The sequence below is a fragment of the Emydura macquarii genome, unplaced genomic scaffold, assembly GCF_026122565.2.
Source record: "Emydura macquarii macquarii isolate MOO-44397 ecotype Brisbane River unplaced genomic scaffold, CSIRO-AGI_Emac_v2 contig_1348, whole genome shotgun sequence".
Classification (NCBI taxonomy): Eukaryota; Metazoa; Chordata; order Testudines; family Chelidae; genus Emydura; species Emydura macquarii.
The window spans coordinates 22,649,933-22,670,104 of record NW_027131485.1 but is presented as its reverse complement, the minus strand read 5'-3'; the positions used below and the strand labels follow the sequence as shown (position 1 = coordinate 22,670,104).

General features: G+C 43.3%; 1 protein-coding gene across 3 annotated transcripts in view; it reads right to left on the bottom strand.

Annotated features, from left to right (window-relative positions):
* IFT140 (intraflagellar transport 140) overlaps positions 1–20,172 on the bottom strand; it is a 166,325-nt gene that overhangs the window by 95,813 nt on the left and 50,340 nt on the right. For all 3 annotated transcript variants that reach the window (XM_067551424.1, XM_067551425.1, XM_067551423.1), the window contains 3 exons: positions 18,974–19,101; positions 13,306–13,423; positions 7,608–7,738 (listed from right to left, as the gene is read on the bottom strand). In XM_067551424.1, the coding sequence (XP_067407525.1) occupies positions 7,608–7,738; positions 13,306–13,423; positions 18,974–19,101 (377 nt within the window). The remainder of the gene's footprint in view (positions 1–7,607; positions 7,739–13,305; positions 13,424–18,973; positions 19,102–20,172) is intronic.

Sequence of the window (20,172 nt, the reverse complement as noted above, 5' to 3'; positions counted from 1 at the left end):
AAAAAAACAAAACAAGAAGTTCTCTCTTCTCCCTGATCCTATCCCATATATTTTTACTAAAATTAAAACAAATATCAATTCACAGTAAATTGACTTGTTTGTTACTTGTAGACCAATAACTGCTAAATAAACTAAGGGACTAATTCTGGTCCCACTGAAATCAATAAGACAGGTCTGTCAGACCTTGATTCCCTTTTCAGAACACAGCAGATCCAAGTCTACCCTAACAAATCTAATAGTCAAGAGAAGAGGCTTGGTTTGACTGCCTTCACAGGCAACGTCTCATCTTCCTCTGGTATCTCCTCTCTTTTCTTGGAGATAGGTAGTGATTAACTTTTTGCCAACACAGTCAGCACAGAAGCAGCTATATTCAATAAAAGGAACCAGGGACTCCAACTGCAGTAACTAACCTCAATCTCTGTCACAGTTATAGGGTTATCTGCCCCTCGGCCTCCCTTCTGGTCTCTTTGAGAGTATGTCTACATAGCAAATGAAGGTGTAACTGGAGTGCAGGTAGGCATACCCACATTAGCTTTAATCTTGCTAGCATGGATAACAATAGAGTAAAACTATGGCTGCACAGGCTGCAGTGCAGACTAGGAACCAAGTGTGTACCCAGGGGTCAGTGGTACTCAGGCAGCTATCCCATGCTACCATGTCTTTACTACTACTGTTACTCACACTAACTAGATTACAGCTAGCATGGGTATGGCCATCTGTGCTAGAACAACATCTTCACTTGCAGTGTACACATATTCTGAGCACACCCAACTCAGACCTCAGCCTTTGGCCTTACCTGCCTTCGGGTGGAATCTCATAGATCTTCCACTCTTAGGCCAGACCTGGGTACATCACCCAGGGTGTACTGATCACCGAACACCTTGCAGGTGTGACTAGGTTTAGAAACCTGTGTTTGCTGCTTTGTTTCAGGCCCCAGGTGTGAAGCCTCCTGGTGTCTGAGACCTGCTCCACACAGTTTTTGTACCAATGGGACTTTTCTGGCTAGTTGTGTGATTTTTTTTTTTAAAACCCCTAGTGTGGACACAATAATATGGGTATAAAGACATCTAAGGGTATGTCTACACTACAGACACTATATTGGCATAACTATATCAGTGCAGCCATGCTGCTGTAGTGTAGATACTTCCTCCACCAACAGAAGAGGTTTTTCTATCAAAGTTGTTAATTCACCTCTCCGAGAGGTGGTAGATTGGTCAAGAGATGATTTAGGACAACCTAACTACAGGGCTCAGGACATGAAATTTTTCACAGCCCTGAATGACATCGTTAGGTCGATCTAATTTGTAAGAGTAGAATAGGCCTCACACAGTATAGCTTATTCCCCTTCCTGTTTGGGAATAAGCTATGACAGCATAAGCACTTTTATACCAGCAGAATTGAGTCCACACTGGGAATGGGGTGGAGTGTGGGTTGTACCACTTTAACTATTTGTGTATGGAGACAAGCCCTGAGGGCTTCTCTACATGGGAAGTTAACCTGAATTAATTAAAGGTGTGTAATTACAGGGAAATTAAGTGCATTAATTAAAGCATATTAAACCTTGGTGAGGGCACTCTCATTCAGAAATAAAATAAAGAGACTCAACATGTCTACATTACAGGTGCTACAGCGGCATAGCTATGTAGTTATGCTGCATAATCCTGTAGTACACGCAGCCTACACCAATGCAAGGGGTTTTAACATCCGTGTAGGAATGCCACCTCTCTGAGCAATGGTAGCTAGACCAACAGAAGCATTTTTCCATTAACAAGGCTGAATCTATGCTGGGGGTTACCTCTGCATATAGCTGTGTGTGCTGGGGTGTGTTTTTTCATACCCCTGAGAAATGCAGCTATATAGATCTAAGTTTTAAGTGTAGACCAGGCCTGTTTTTCCCAGTCCAAGAAGGCATTCACCAGGGCCTATCCAAGAGAATGCTCCCATGAAGACTGCTCCACTGTTTGGGCAGTTTGATTAAAACTCATTGAAACTAAATGGATATATGGCTTCACAACAGCATTTCACTTGTAGGCGAGGGTGCTGAAACTGTCTGGTCCCCTTTGTCAGGGTATGTCTACACTTCAAGCTGGAGGTGTGAGTCCCAGTTCAAGGAGATATACTTGCACTAGGCTAACTGATCCAGCGTAGTCACACTCTTATTTTTAGCCCATTAGCTCATCACAGCTATCATGAGTATGCTCCCTGAGCTGGGAATCACACCTCAGTCTAAACACACCATCTTGGAAGTCAAGCACATAAATAATATTTTGGGATACAGACTGAAATATGCAATTAATACAGAGACTAATGGTCATATTTTATCTGAGTCCCACTTTCTTCCTACTTGCTCCTTGTGCACACCCAGGTCAGGTGGATTAAGCTAGCCCGAAGACAAGGCAGTACAGGGCCAACAAGACAGGGGAGTGTAGCAGCGAAAAACACCCACTAAAGCAGGGCAGGCTGGAGACAGAATTAGATTATGGACTGATTACTCCATGTTTACACTGAATAATCCTGCCAGAAGCAAAGGAGTTAAACAGACTCCTTTATCTGCACTCACTCATCAAATATAAAACCTACTGCATTTCATCAGCTGTACAAATCACAATTTTCCATGCCTCCTAAACAGCACTGAAGGTTTCATTAGCACATTATCCATCTGACACTGCACCACTTTTAGTTTGTCCTGTATATCTTTTAAAAAAATATGAGGAACATTAAACATTTCCATGGATAAAAGCTAACGATAACACAAATACAGATACACACTTAGCCAAGCAGCAAACATAAGGATACATCTACACTGCAGCTGAGAGGTGTAATTCCCCACTCAGGCAGACATTCACACACAAGCTCACTCAGAGCTAGCATGCTAAAAATAGCAGTGTGGCTGTGGTGGTCTGGACAGTGGCTTGGGCTAACCTCCTGAGCACAAACCCTCAGAGGCCCTAGGTATATACTCGGGTGGCTTGAATGAGCTGCCACGACCTCACTGCTATTTTTAGCATGCTAGCTCGATCAAAGCTAGTGCAGGTATGTTGATGCAAGCTGGAAATTACACTTTCCAGTTGCAGTGTAACATACTTGTAGTGTCTTACACATCTAGGCCACGGGCTCAAATCCATCTCAGTAGCAATCAAGAGGTTATAATTTCACCGCTGTTTGGTGGCCTATGTAAAATGAGTTGATGTTCCTGATGGAGAAGTGTCCATATCTCTAGCACAAAACTAAATAAAATGTGTCCCATCATTGGGAGTCTGAGCAAAGAGACCCAGGAATGAACAGGCTATGGAGACAGATCTATCCTCTGATTCAGAGAGGCGGTTCCTCCATGTCTAAGCTGAGACACAATGAGGAAGCCGGCACTGCTGCAGCTGCTGCCTCAGTACCTGGGCTACAGATAGGAGACTTCAATCTCTAGGTGTGTCAAAATCAGCACTTTTCACAAATACTAAACTCAGCATTTTTTAAAAACAGAAAGGTGATGCGGTCTAGTGGACTGAGCACAGAACAATAAGCAAGAACTCCCGCATTCTTATCTTTGCTTTGCCAATGACTTTTTGTGCAGCCTTGGGAAACTCAACCACTCTCCATGTTTTACTTCCACTATCTGTAAAATGGAGCTAACACTTACCTGCATACCTCAGGCATTTACATGCTACCAAGGTCAGGGATATATACAATCCTAGACAGAGTCACAATTCCTGTGTAGTTAATTAATGTTTGCATAGTGCTTTGAAAATGTAAAGCAGGCCGTAAATGCTAAGTATCATTGTAAAGGGAGAGAAAAGACAGAGGCCTCACCACTAATTATTTTTCTTCTCTACTGGTGCCCCCGAAATGAGAGGGGGAAGGGAAGGATTTAAAACAAAGCAGAAAGACACCTTAACATCTCTCACCACAATATAACTCGTGGCAATTAATCCCTGGGCTCAAAAACAAGATTATGGTTTATGTGAAAAACTGGGAGTTTTTAGATTTTACTGCCACATCCTTTACTCAGTGGTTCTCAACCTGTAGCCGAATTAGCACACTGCTGTGGTCCACAGAATCATAGAAGATTAGGGTTGGAAGGGACCTCAGGAGGTCATCTAGTCCAACCCCCTGTTCAAAGCAGGACCAACCTCAACTAAATCATCCCAGCCAGGGCTTTGTGAAGTTGGGCCTTAAAGAATTCTAAGGACGGAGATTCCACCACCTCCCTAGGTAACCCAGCATTCCAGTGCTTCACCACCCTCCTAATGAAAAACTTTTTCCTAATATCCAACTGAGACCTCCCCCATTGCAACTTGAAACCATGCTCCTTGTTCTGTCATCTGCCACCATTGAGAACAGCCTAGCTCCATCCTCCCTGGAACCCCCCCTTCAGGTAGTTGAAGGCCGCTATCAAATCCCCGCCCCACTCTTCCCTTCTGCAGACTAAACAAGCCTAGTTCCCTCAGCCTCTCCTCATAAGTCATGTGCTCCAGCCTCCTAGCTGCGGCCCAGCTGTGTGCCAGTTGCTGTGTCCCGTGGAAAAAACAAGCAGAAATGACGCCTGAAAGAAGCGGAGACGTGGCCAAACAAGCCCAGTTTTTTAGTGACCTGGGTGAAGATGGTGGATTTGGCATTTCCAGTTCCCAGAACAAAAATGGTGGACTTTGCATTTCCAGTTCTGGTGGCGCTGCGCCAGAAGTGCGTGGAAACAACCAGCCGAAAAACAAGTGGAAGCGGGTAGCTGCTGGAAGGCTGGAACAAGCCCAAATCCTGCGACCCACGGCTCTTGCGGGAAACAAGCAACTAATTTGCAAAACAAGCCCAATTCCGTTTATGATGGCCGGGCTTGACAGCTAGCCAGAGCCAGGCTGGCATGCTCCTGCCAGCAGGGAAGCCATAGCAGACCCCTGTGGCTGGGGAGGAACTCAGCTAGCAGTCCAACTGGAAAGTCCGGTCGAACAGAGAACCTGGCACTAAAAGTCCAGTTACCACAGGCAGGTGGAGGTGCCAGGTCATCAACCAACTCCAGCCATGGACATAGTTTGGGGGGCCGCTCTTGCCCACTGCCCCCCCATCCTGATTTCTGTGAATGCCAAGGAGGGCTTGCTCTGCTCAGCCTGTCAGGGGGTAGTAGGGCTATGTCCTTCCCATGCTGCATCGGCTCACTAGGCCTCTCTCCCCAACTGAGGCTGGCAGCTCCACCTGACTCTTGGTCCTAGTGCCCATCGGCATCCTCTTCTGTGTGTGCTGGGTCCTGTTTCTGTACAATGGTGAGTGCCCATAGGGGGGCAGGGCAAGGGAAAGGGATAAGATAGGGCAGGGGAAGAGAAGGAGATGGGGAAATGGGGCAGGAGGGTGGAGGATGAAAGAGGGGCAGGAAACAGTGTGGAAAGAAAAGGAGATGGGGTGGGAAGAGAAAGCGATAGGCGGATGGGGCGGGGGGAAGAGAAAGGGATAGGCGGATGGGACAGGGGGGAAGAGAAAGGGATAAGGGGATGGGATGGGGGAAAAGAAGGGGATGACAGAGCGCTGCCTCCAGGGAGAACACTGCCTCCTTGCTTCTGGGCGTCCATGCCAGAAGCATTGGTAGAAATGGGGGTGGGGGGCATTAGCCACAGCTATGTGTCACCTCTGGGGGGATAAGCATGCTCCAGGATGCAGCACACCCTGGGCTGCCTGTAGCAGACAGTGCCCACCTGCCTGTCCCATGGTGTCCATGTCCAGACCCAGAGCTCACAGCCAGAGCAGGAGGCTGCCCTGTAAGTCCCGTTTCTGATGGGAGAACCAGTGCAGGGTGGAAATTTGTCCCATGGGTGGCTTCCCAGCTAGGGCCCCCTATGGCTCAGTGGGTCACCTCTGCCCCTGATTGTCTGGGATCAGGCATCGAGGGACACGTGCCAGCAGGGTAGCCACAGCAGGCAGGGTGTTATAGATATTGTGTGGATGCGGCCCACATAACACAGAGAGCTGCATATGCAGCCCACAGTGATAAACAGGTTGAGAACCACTGCTTTAAGTTAATGTATCAGATTTTACCACTTGAAACATTTGAATTGTTGGGGGGAATGTCATTTTTTTAATGCACTAGCCATTCTTACATCTTGCAAAAGAATTCTGGCAAAAGGGGAAACCTGAATGGCCTCTGCCACATCAGGCTGCATCTGAAAAATCTGAAACACTGACAGTGGAAGAGATTTTGTCACCTAAGGAGGAGAGGGGAGCTGGGTGGGTTCTTTATTATTATTATTGCTTTTTTCATTGTTTGACTCTCTTGCTTTCATTTCAGGATGGTACACACCAAAGCATAAATGTCAGATGATGCCACTGTGTTTTCTCTGTTTGCACACCAGTTGACATAGATCCCCTAGTTTTACAGTGACCCCTGCCAGGCTAAACAGAATGCTACAGTTTAAAGCTTCTAACATACTCAAATTTGTCCTATTGCTGTACTTATCTGAATGCCTGGCTAAAACCCAAGAGACCCAAAATTTGCCCTCTCTGCCCTTACGAATCAGTTGAGCACTACAGGAACCTCCCATTTTTCAGTGTTTATGTCAATAATTGCAAGTTTGTCTGTAATATTTACTGGAAGGATTGCTGAAGACAGAAGTCTGTATTTCAAAAGTGGCTTGGCAGAAGCAAGGAACCACAAAGTATATTTCTGTAGGGCTAAATAGAAATTTTGATCTATATCATTCTACTGTATTTCACTATACAACTTAATCGATGTAAGGTACCCAAGTTACATTATGCAAGTAACTGAAGTTGATGTGCTGTCTTCACTATGCTATGGCGCTGGGAGACGCTCTCCCATCCACTGAGCATGTCTTAACCAGATCTGCTCAATCAATGCCGCTGCATCGATGGCTGCGGCTCCAATTTAGCGCTGTAGCAAAGATAAACCCTTAGCCTCACGCTCCGTTCACTGCATGGCGCTGCCTTGTGACCAAAATTTCTAACCTATCTGCTACACGGTGTAGTTTAGAAACCAAAACATTAAATCTAAACAGATATAAATGCAGACGTTTCATGCAAGTTTTACCCTGAAATGAAAATATTTTGATGAGGTCTAGATGTTATGCTTTTCCTTTCTTAGGATCGCCAGGATGCTCTCCCATTCCCTCCCTACACTCTATATTCTGCCTGGGGAATTGGATGGGCCCCCACAGACTCAGCATAACTATTCTGAGGATGCAATGTCTGTGACGCAAGTCACTAATATCACTAAGATCTGAGCATGCAATCTTCACAATGCTTCTCACCTCTGTAAACTTGGGCAGCAAGAATTTAGAGGTCTAATCCTCGTGTGAAAATAAAATGTGCTGTCTCTAGACACTAGTCAACCATAATTCTGTTCCTATTTCAAATCCACATATGCAATAACAGTAACAAATGTGGTTATCAATAAAATGTCCTGCTAAAAGGTGGAGAAAGCAAGCCCCAACAAGATTTATCGACACAGTTTTGCCCCAATTTAATTAAATCAATTAAAAATAAATACATGTAGTTAAATCAGAGTAACTCTCTAGTTTGTGCAGAGTTATTCCAGTATCAAATAATGGCTTGTTTTGATAAATCAGATTCCTATCCTAACACCACAATCCAGACTTTCCAAAATGAAATTTTCTTACTTTTCAGGCTCTTGTCCAGAGTAGGAGGGCACCTCTCCACCATTCCGTTGTTCAGCCTTGAAATCAAAGAGTGTGACTGTGTCCATTTCAACATCATAGAAACAGATCTTAGAGTCAAGTGTCTCATCAGCCTATAGAAGGGGAAAAGAGGAGTTAGAGCAGGCAGTAGAAGAGACCAGCAAGGTAAAACTCAGCTGACCTATAAAGGCAGCCAACAGGCCAGCCAGCGGCAACAGAGCCAGCAAACAAGGGAATTAGACTGGGAGTTTGGGAGAAGGTACATGTGGTGTTTTTATTTGGTTGGTTTTTGTTGTTTTTTTCCTACTTCACAGGAGCTTAGGAGGGAAGGCTATGACAGCTACAGAGGCAGCAGTGGTAGTGACCCAAGGAATGGAAGAGACAGTCAATATGACTGGATGTGGCTGCTGCAGGGATGTACATTATTCTGGAGAGGGTACTGAATGTGCTTTGGTTGTATGATGTGCCGCCTGATAGAGCTGATGGAAGAGAAGATCCAAGATTTGGAGTTGCAGATAGAAACTATGGTTGAGGTTCAAAGAAGATTTGAGCAGGTGATGGAGGAAAGGACAGAGGAGGCTGAAAGGAAACCTCAAGACTTGAAGACAGAAGTTGTACCAGAGAAGTGTGAGGGCAGACTGCTGGATGAAGAAAGTGGCCAGTGGAAGCATGCGACTACGAAAACAAGACAGAGGAAAGGACCGGCTATTGAAAGAGAAATATAGCTGAGGAACAGATTTGCTGAGTTGGAAAATAAAGGCGAGAGGCAGGCAGTAAGAGAAGATGGGAGGGCATGGAAGAAGAGAAGAGCAGCTAGTCCTACAAGAAGAGGAAAGGAGACAATGGAGATAGCTAGAGTTCAGAGCTCCAGGAGGACAGAGGATGACTGGCAGAAGATTACGAGTGAGAACAGAAGACAAGATGACTTGCAGCCAGAAAGAACAAAAGGGGGAAGATCAGACAATCACACCAACACCAGGAAAAGGCAAGTCTATGTGACTGGGGACTCCCTACTAAGAACAACAGACAGGCCTGTCACCAGAGCTGATGTAGAATAGAAGTGTGTGCTGTTTACCAGAAGCTAAGATATGGGATGTGGACCTGAGGCTGAAGATGATCCTAATGTGAGCAGAAAAGAATCCACTGATTGTCTTTCATGTGGGAACAAATGGTACTGCTAGGTTCTCACTCAGACACATCAAGGAAGATTATGCAAGTCTGGGGAAGATACTGAAAGAAATGGAGGCTCAAGTGATCTTCAGAGGTATTCTACCTGTCCCTAGCAGAGGAGAGTGAAGACAAGACAAGATTATGATGATCAACAGATGGCTCTAAGAGTGGTGCTATAGAGAGGGTTTTGGGACATTCGACCACTGGGAGGCATTCACAGACAGAGGACTGTTCTCATGGGATGGACTCCACCTGAGTAGGAAGGGAAATAGACTTCTGGGATGGAGGTTGGCATAACTGATTAAAAGATCTTTAAACTAAGAATTTGGGGGAGACAGTTGGGAGATGCTCATGTAACCTCCACACTTGATTCTAATATTGACTGAGAGGAAAATCAAGTAAAAGGGGATACAGCAATGGAAAAAGGAACAACAGAGGGTAAGAGAATGGACGACAGAAGGAAAGACAGCGTCAATATGAATGACAGTAACAATCAAGTAGGCAATACTGGCAGTAAAATGACTGTACCTAACTGGGCAAGGAATCTGGGAGAAGCCAAGCAGAAACAACAAAGATGTCTGTACACCAATGCAAGGAGCCTCGGTAACAAAATGGAGGAACTGGAACTATTAGTGCAGTAAGTGAAATCAGCTATTATAGGAATAATGGAAACATGGTAGAAAGTAGTCATGACTGGCATACAGTATCAAAGGATATGTACTATTCAGGAAAGACAGAAATAAAGGTAAAGATGGTGGAGTAGCATTGTGTATTAATGCTAAGGAAGACTGTAAAGAAATCGGAAATGATGGAATGGATAAAATGGAATCTGTTTAGGTCGAAATCACAGGCTCCACTGGGATGGTGGTTGAGGTCTGCTACAAAAACCCAGGACCCAATTTGGATATGGATAGAGACCTACAATATTTTTAATGAACTAAATATTACTGTGAATTGTGTAATTATGGGAGACTTTAATTTCCCAGATATAGACTGGAGGACAAGTGCTCCTAATAAACATAGGACCCAGATATTCCTGGATGTGAGAGCCAACAGATTTCTTCACCAAATAGTCACTGAACCAACAAGAGGCAATGCCATTTTAGATTTAGGATTAGAAAGTAGTAAGAACCTCATAAAAGATGTTGTAGAGAACAACCTTGGTTTGAGTAATCATGAATTCATTCAATTTAAATTACATGGAAGGCTAAACAAAAATAGGTCTGCAACTAGGGTCCCTGATTTCAAAAGGGCAAACTTTAAAAAATTAAGGGAATTAGTTAGGGAAGTGGACAGGCCTGAAGAACTCATGGATCTGAATGTGGAGGAGGCTTGGAATTATTTAAGTCAATGTTGCAGAAACTATTTGAATCCTGCATCCCAAGCAAGGTGAAAAATTCATAGGGAAGAGTTGCAGACCAAACTGGATGAACAAGCATCCCAAACAGATTATTAACAGAAAGCCAAAGGCCTAGAAGGCATGGAAGAAGGAATGGATCAGCAAGGAAAGCTACCTCTTGGAGGTCAGAAAGTGTAAGGAAAAAAGTGAGAATTGCCAAAAGCCAAGCAGAGTTGGACTTGGCAAAGGAAATTAAAACCAATTAGTAAAAGGTTATTTAGATATATCTAAATAAAAAGAAAACAATGAAAGAAGTGGGATCTTGAAGAACTGATGGTTGGGTGGAGATTAAAGATAACCAATTCAAGAGAGTTGGCAGTTTTTCAGAGAGACATTGTTAAGGGCACAAGAGCAAACTGTCCCACTGCATAGGAAAGATAGAAGTATGGAAAAAGACCATCCTGGCTTACCTAGGAGATCTTCAATGATTTGAAACTCAAAAACAATCCTATAAAGAGTGGAAACTAGTTCAAATTACAAAGGATGACTATAAACAAATTACACAAATATACAGGGGCAAATTTAGAAAGGCCAAGGCACAAAACAAGATTAAACTAGCTAGAGACATAAAGGATAACAAGAAAACATTCTACAAATACATTAGAAGCAAGAGGAAGACCAAGGACAAGGTAGGCCCATTATTCAATAAGGGGGGAAAACCAATAACAGAAAATGTGGAAATAGCAGAAGTGCTAAGTGACTTTTTTGTTTCAGTTTTCAAAAGAGTTTAGTAGCAATTGCACATCTTACTTAATGAATGCCAGTGAAAATGAAGTAGGATCAGAGGCTAAAATGGGGAAAGAACAAGTTAAAAATTAGTTAGAGAAGTCAGATGTTTTCCAGTCACCAGGGCCTGAAGAAATACATCCTAGAATACTCAAGGAGCTGATGAGATATCCGAGATATCCATGAATAAAATACATGGTTTTATAAAAGATAGGTCATGCCAGACCAACCTGATGTCATTCTCTGAGAAGATAACTCATTTACCAAACAAAGGAAATGAGGCAGATCTAATCTACCTGGATTTTAAGTAAAGTTTTTTTATCTAGCTCTACATGGGAAATCATTAGTTAAATTGGAGAACATGGGGATTGATACAACATAAGAACAATCATACTTCGTCAGACCAATGTCCATCTAGCCCAGTATCCTGTTTTCTGAAAGTGGCCAATGCCACGTGCTTCAGAGGAAATGAACAGAACAGATAATCATCAAGTGATCCATCCCATTCCCACCTTCTGGTATACAGCAATCCCTGCCTATCCTAGCTAATAACTGTTGATGGACCTATCCTCCATGAATTTACCTAGTTCTTTTTCAAACCCCATTACAGTCTTGACCTTCACAACATTCTCTGGCAAGAATCGAAAAGTGGGTAAGGAACTGGTTAGAGGGTAGACTACAATGGAGTGTGCTGACAGGTGAATTGCCAGGCTGGAGAGAGGTTACTATGGATGGCCTCCTGGATCAGTCTTGGGACCAATCTTATTTAACATTTTCATTAATGACATTGGCACAAAAAGTGGGAGTGTGCTAATAAAATTTGCGAATGACACAAAGTTGGGAGGAATTGCCTATATGGAGGAGGAGCAGAATATTATTCAAGAAGATGTGGATGACTTTGAAAACTCAAGTAATAGAAATGGGATGAAATTTAAGAGTGCAAAATGCAAGGTCATAAATTTAGGGACTAACAAGAAGAATTTCTACGATAATATGGGGACGTATCAATTGGAAGTGACAGAGAAGGAGAAAGAACTTGTCAATCACAGGATGACTATGAGCTGCCAATATGATGCAGCTATGACAAAGGTTAATGCAATCCTAGGATGCATCAGGCAAGGTATTTCCAGTAGAGACATGGAAGTGTTAGTACCATTATACAAGGCACTGATGAGACTTGATCTGGAATACTGTGTGCATGTTTAAAAAACATTAATTCAAACTGGAACAGGTCCAGAGAAGACTACTAGGATGATCAGAGGAATGGAAAACCAACCTTAAAAGAGGAGACTTAAGGAGGTTGGCTTGTTTAGCATAACAAAACGAAGGATGAGGGAAGATACGATTGCTCTCTATAAATACATCAGAGGGATACATTCCAGGGGGAGAGAGGAGTGATTTATGTTAAGGGCCAATGTTGGTACAAGAACAAATTGATATAAACAGGCCATCAATATGTTTAGGCTTCAAATTAGACAAAATGGAGTTCTGGAACAGCCTTCCAAGGGGAGCAGTGAGGGCAAAAAAACCAAACTTATTTTAAGACTTAGCCTGATAAATGTACAGGGATATGATATGATGAGATTGCCTATAATGGCTTAGGCCAATCTGTGACTGCTAATAGCAAATATCTCCAATGGCAATAGGTGGGATACTAGAGGGTATTGTATTAGAGTTACAACACAGAAATCTTTCCAGGTTCCAGAAATCTGCCCACATGCTCAGGGTCTAAATAATTGCAATATTTGGGGTCAAGAAGGAATTTTCCTCCAGGTCAGATTGGAAAAGATCCTGGGGACTTTTTCCCTTACTCTGCAACATGGGGCACAGGGCACTTGCTGGTTTGAACTAGAGTAAAGGGGTGATTCTCTGTGACTTGATAGATGTGAGGAGGTTCATGGGCCTACTACAGGAGTGGGTGGGTGAGGTTCTGTGGTCTGCCACATGCAGGAGGACAGATTAGATGATCATCATGGTCCTTTCCTGCTTTAAAGTCTATGAGTCTGTGTGTGTTTATCTCATTCATGCTCCAATGGCTCAGTACATCAAACACCATGAAAGAATGTTCCTGGGGAAGGAAGTCAGATTATTTTCCCATCACTCCGCTAATCTCATAACTGGACCCAGTAGCCACTTGGAATTGCCATGAAGTGAAGCCTCGCTGTACTCAAATGTCTTTCTTCTTTTGAGGATTGTCTACAAAAAAAATGATTTTACTGCTTTTATCGATACTTACCTCAGAAATGGTGAATCCTGAAAACAGAGCACAGAAAATGTGGGTTTATATTAGAGAAATGTATCCACCTTGTCTCTGCATTACTTCTAATCTGGCATTTGGTGTCACATTCAGACCTCAATGTGGTAGGTGGAGAGCTCCACTCTCACCTTGTTGACGAGGATGCTGACTTTGTTGCCATTAGCATTGCACTTAACAGATGCAATACCTCCCAGGCCAGGAAAGAGCTCAGTCAAGTTCTTGCTACTGCAGTGCACTTTCGCCTCTCTGTGGGGACAGACAATATTGATTCATGTTGTGCTAAGCAAGTGTCAGTGCTTGACAAAAGTAAATATATTTTTCAAACTTCAGAAAAGACCTTTAATTATAAACCAAATCAAATAGGGCATAGGCCCCAAATATTTGAAGTCTTCTCACAGTTTCTACCTTTTGTCCCAGACTCTAGCTTCCTCTTCAGAGGTCTAAACACAGCAGGAGTAAACTTAAATGTTCTGCAGCATTCCAACACCTGCAACAAGAAAATCCTGCCACCCTGTTTCAGGAGAAGTAGGATTTGTCTACACAGGGAAATTGACTGGCATAACTGAAGTGAAATTACTATCATGTCCCCATGGGGGAGTTATACTGGCATAGCTATAGTGGAACCATTATTCCATTTTAGCTTTGCTAGTCAGTTTCCCCATGTAGAAAAGTCCTAAGGGCTTGTCTACATTGCCTTGCAGTTTGGACTCCAGGAGTACAAACAGCAGTATGTACCAAAGTGCTGCTGTGCTGTAAGACCCCTAAGTGAACAATGCAGGCAAGAACTAAAAGAATCCAAGTTCATATCAACGTTGTCTTCTGCAAACAGGACTATATTCACACTCCTATAATCCAAAGTGCAGAGCAGGGTAGACATAGTGTTAGGCCTAGTCTACACTACAGAATTTTGTCGACCAAAGTCAACTTTTGTCAACAAAACACTGCTGGTGTACACACTACAAACACACACACACCCCGCCGACATAACAGTCCTGTTTTTCGACAAAATAAAACCACCTCAACAAGAGGCGTAGATTCCTTGGAAGAACAGCTTTGTTCCTTCCACCATTGAAGAAAACTTTGCCATGCCAATCAGCAATCACTTGTGCAGAGACCAAAGCAGCATACAGGCAAGCAGCATAGGGACCCGGTTTGAAGCTGCTCACATGGAGGAGACGCACTCTAGCATCCCTGTTTACTCTGAGGAGTGAGATATCAGCTTCTATGGCCCCCGCCTGTGGAAAATGGTGGCACAATTTACGATTTTGTCCCTCTCGACCTGCATCAAGACCCCAAACAACCTCCCACCCATAACCTCTTATGGCCCCCTCCAACTCCCTGGGAAACCTCACCACCCCCTGCTTCGCCATGGAGCTGTGCGCTTGCTAGGGGACAGTGAGAAACAGGTACATTTAACAGTAATGCATCACTGCTGTTATTGCACTCACAATAATGGTGTTCATTGTTTATTGTGCTTCTACAAATGTGGCCTTGGCAGTCAAACATCCAACACCCACCAAATGGCTGCAGCTGATAAGAAAATGACCTCAGATGAGCAAAGAGGAGATGTTCCAAGAACTCCTCCACTCCTCTGAGGCGGACAAAAAACAAAAAGGATATGGAGACACATGGATTGCCCAGAGAGAAAGGAAAACGAGGAGCAAGTGATGGCAGGTCATGAGTGCATGATAAAAGCCATGGAGGAGCAAATGGAGCTGCTAAAGTCACTAATCATTCTGCAGACTGAAATCATGCATGCTTGCTCCCCGTTGCAGCCAATAGAGAACTGCCATCTGTGCCCTCCACAGAATCCACCCACAAATGCTTACCAAAGTCCGGATCCATCTTGGAACCCCTTTCACTCCACCCCTTCAGACAGTTACCAGAACGATAGCTGGACTTACACCCAATTGTGATAGCTCACACTACCCCTCATCTCTTTCTCCCCTCCAGTCCTGTTTTTTGTGTTTGTTGTCAATTACTGTTATTTAATAAAGACATAACATTTGAAGAATAAGCACTCTTTATTTACCTCTTGCACATGCTGGTTGCATCTCTCATTAATACTGAGTGCAAGCTGGATAGCAGTCAGCATGACACATTGCTGTTTACAAAGACACCTTATTGGTGCTCATTGTCAAAAGAGTGCCTCAAGGCCTCCCTGATCGAATGGCTCCCTGTTGTGCACTTCTCACTGCCTATCAGGCTGCTCATAGTCACCCACAATGCGAGCTACCTCTGAGCTCCAGCCAGGGGCAAACTTTTCATCCTTAGTTTCACAAAATTATGAAGCACACAGCAGGCAGCTATAACCATTGGAATATTGTCCTCATTGAGGTCTAACCTATCATAAACGCATCTCCAGAAAGCCTTTAATCTGCCAAATGCACATTCAATGGGTTATTCAGCACCTGCTCAGCCTGTTATTGAAACACTCCTTGCTGCCACCCAGGTTGTCCGTATAAGGCTTCATGAGCCATGGCACTAAGGGGTAGGCTGGGTCTCCAAGGATCACTATGGGCATTTCAACATCCCCCATTCACATTTTTTTTTCTGGAAAGAAAGGCCCTGCTTGCAGCTTTCTGTACAGACCAGCGTTCATGAAGATGCGTGCGTCATGCACCTTCCCTGACCAACCCATGTTGATGTCGGTGAAACACCCACAGTGATCCACAAGCACCTGAAGTACCAGAGAGAAGTACCTCTTTCTGTTTATGTACTCCATTGTAAGTTGGTCCGGAGCCAAAATTGGGATATGTGTACCATCTATCGCCCTGCCACAGTTAGGGAATCCCACTGCTGCGAAGCCATCAACAATTTCATGAACATTGCCCAGAGTCACAGCCCTTCGTAGCAGGATGCAATTAATGGCCTTGCACACTTGCGAAAACACAACACCAACAGTGGACTTCCCCACTCCAAACTGATTAGCGACTGTCTGGTAGCAGTCTGGAGTTGCCAGCTTCCACACGGTGATCGCCACGCACTTCTCCACCAAGAGGGTAGTTCTCATTCTGGTGTCCTTGTGCTGCAGGGCAGAGGCAAGCTCCGCAGAGTTCCATGAAGGTGGCTTTGCGCATTTGAAAGTTCTGCAGCCACTGCTCGTCATCCCACCTGCATAACGATGCAGGTATGGGATGACAGCTTGACAAAGCCCTGGCTGGGATGGTTTAGTTGGGGTTGGTCCTGCTTTGAGCAGGGGGTTGAACTAGATGATCTTCTGAGGTCCATTCCATCCCTAATCTTCTATGATTCTATGATGCAATCCTCCAACTCAGTGCTTATTTCACGCACCCAAAAGTTGTGGTTCACTGTGTGCAGATGCTTCGTGAATGAGAACAGTAATGCAGCGCTGTTCATTTGCATGGCACACGACAGGTCAGACGCTTCAGATTCCAGTTCCAACTGAGCGGTCACCATATACTGTGTGACCAGAGGCGATGTGTTACAAACACTAACAGCAATGGTGGAGAGCACTGCAGAATCCATCCTTTCAGAGAGAGATGGCGGGTGCTCAGGAAATGGGGGACATCGAAAAATGCCACGAAACGCAGTCAGAAACCAACGGAATGACAGGACAGAAATCAATGCATCATAGGATGTAGAGCCTGCACCCATGATGCACTGTGGCCCAACTGCCTTCCCATAACTCCTAGTGGCACAAAGTGGTGAGTTGCACAATGGGATAGCTGCCCACAGTGCATTGCTCTTAATGTGGATGCGCTTCAGTGACACAGTGAGTGTGGTGTGTACAGGTGCAAGCACTGTAATGAGAACTTTTCAATCACTGCTGTAACTTGCGTCAACAAAACTTTCTAGTGGAGACAAGGCCTAAGTTTCAGAGACTGAATCATTCACACTTTTCTCCCCTCCTTTCTCCCTACACCCAATCAATCCCTCCCACTGTAGCAGCCACACTAAACAGCATTCACTCTGTGCCTGAGCGGACACCTCCTATCTGTCACTGGAGACAGCTAACATGAGGGACAATATTTATTTTTAGTTTCATAAAATGAAATTTCATAAAATTCATGTGTAAAAATGACATTCCAGAGTTTTATGCTTTATTGTCTCTCGTTAATTCCAGATCAAATATGCTCACTTTACAGGTAAACAGGTTAGTATTTTTTAGTACCAGCCCTAAAAATTCAGCCTGACATCTGAGAGTTAAGTTGGGTTTTTTCAATCTACAACATCAACACCAATAATAAAGGCCCCACAAGTCATAATGATACCTACACAAACCCGGGTTTTCAAATTAGACCCTCCGTGATACCTGTGCAATGCCAGTGCTGTTAATGGGTTTCCACAGGTTTGAGTGACTGGAGTTTTGCAAATTGTTCTGCTGATAGATAAGAACAGAATCCAGCTTACCCTTTAGGTTATGCAAGGTTCTCAAACTTATTTTGTCACTAACAATCGGCAGATAAGGCTCTGAACACATACAAGGAGCAGAGGTGTGGAGTCAAAAGGTACAAGTTTGACATAGTCACTTGTCAGCGTAGAAGCACACTTTAAAATAATAGTGTGACTAATATTAATTAAACTCTCATTCATTTCAGCACTTAATCGAGCACTTCACCTCAGGAAAGGGTCTTTAAAAAAAGATGGACCTGCTACCCTGCTTCTGGGTCAACAACCTTAGGATCTTTTAATTCAACAGAGGAAGTGAATTCCAAAGGTGAGGACACTCTCCTCTCAGATTCGTACTTACAGGCTGTCAGCAGAAATATCCCAATTGTTCTCAACTACTAAGGAAGTACAAAGGGAAAGAGATAGTCTTAAGCATCCAAGACCCAATCCACCAAGTGCTTTATAGACTGAAGTCAGCATCTTGAGGAAGTATTTTGCAGACTCCTCCCCCAGTGCCCAAAGGTATTGCTTTATATTCTCAGAAAGAATGGCGAAACTCCCTGTTCTGTTCCTAAAGCCAGGTTTCAAGCTACTTACTGAGCCATCATCAGCCTTACCACAGAAGGTTTTGGCTGGTGAATGACAGTGCCAAACCATGATAGCGTTAGTCAGTAGCAACCTAGATGGGAATCCTTGGGGGAGAAGTATTTCAAGATTCCCTTCTCTCTAGAAAAAAAGAGATAAGCCATGCAAACTCCACTCCAGTAACATTACATTTATCCCCAAAGAAATACTCATTGATTATTGGAGTGATGATGGAAACAAATACTGAAGATTGGGAAGCCCTGAATACACTCTATGTGTTGCTTACAACAATACATGAATTTCTTGATCTCTGGGGTTATGAGTCCAAGTCCTCACTGAATATTCAAACTCACGGAGAAGTAGCAGTGACATCATTGAAGCCATCACCCTTGACCCCAAACCTCAGACCTGTAAACCTGAGAATGCAAAAGGGTCAACTTCTCACAAGCATGGTTTGTGAGTGTATAAAACAACATCAGTTTGTCAGATACTATTGACTTGGTAATACACCTCACTAGGTAAGGCTGGTTCTTCTAACCTCAGCCTCTCCCTGCAGACACTGAAAGGAGAGCAGTCAAATTTTGCAGGAGTCTACAAAATAAAAAAATATATACATGAATTGTTTTTAAAGAAGCCAAGGACTAAATAGCCCAAGATAACCTCTACAGGGCAAGCACACACAGCCATGAGGAAGCCTGCACTCCCACTGTCTTTGATATATCTATTCTATGAATTCACTCTCCAGGGAGCGAGTTGTCAGTCTAGCATTTTTCAACAGCACAAGATTCACTTAAGGTAGAAAAAAAAGAAAGGAAACCTGAGCTCTACATTCAGATCCTTGTAAATACTTATTAATACCTGCGAGAGAGATCAAAGATTTTAAAGTGAGCCAAGTCCGTTCCCACAGCCAGGAAACTCCCACAGACATCCAACAGGCAAGGATTCCCCTCTGCTTCAGAGAACACCAGCAGCTGTTTGACAGTACCCTGGGGAGAGAGAGACCGCAACTACTTTAAATGTTAACTTTCTGACAGGATGGTTTTTCTTTCACTTAGGTTAGCACATCAAGCCCACTGGTATATTCCGTTTTATCCCAACTACCACCACCAATTTAATAAGTGCATCACAGCAATTTGTTGATACTATCCTATCTAGGAACAGCTACAAAATAAACAAGGGAAAAACTGGTCTTTTGGGGGGTCCCTTTGTCAAAGTCTACCCAACTGTGATCTGTATAAAGCTGTGTCCACAGCTTTAATATACAGCTTCACAAAGATTCACTTTACAGACCACCCTACCCAAAAGATAGAACTGGTGATTTTTTTTCAACTAAAAGGAATAAATGGATAGCATTCCCTTTAGATCTATCAATGCTTAACCGATTAGTAAGTCAAAGTTTACATGCAACATGAGCCTCATTCTGTCTTTAGCACTCAAACATACCATGACTGCAGCACTTTTAGCATCCCTGACACCAGAAAACAAAAAAAATCAATTGAATTTGATTCCCATGCATAATTAGACATTACTTATTACACTTGTGGCTATATTTTTTAAAACTGTACATAAGTGATACACAATCTATCCTATCTCCTTTAGGATTTGGAACAGAAATTCTGTATTTGTTCTACATATAACCGTACATATTAGGGAACAACCATAGGTTTCTCTTTCTGGTTCTCATAGACTAGCACAATGCTGCAATTCTGGGTTACAAACTCTGCAGTGGAACACTTAAATCTCAACAAAAAGCCTTTTTCATTGGAATTTAAATATAATTTCAGGGAAGCATCTCAATTAATTTTAGGATTTGTGATATCTATTTTTATAAAACCTAAATTTTGGGCAAAAATTGATTACACAGTATCTCTAACTTCCTTAAAATAGTTGTATGCTCGAATAACAAGTTACTGAGTCTTGAAAACCAAGACATGTTTTGTATAAGTAACTTATGAAACCAGTTTAAGTCTCTCTTGGATCTTTTATCCCCGCTGAGTTTTAAATTTCATAGATTTTAGAACCAAAGTTTCCAAAACAGATGACAAAATTGTGCTCAC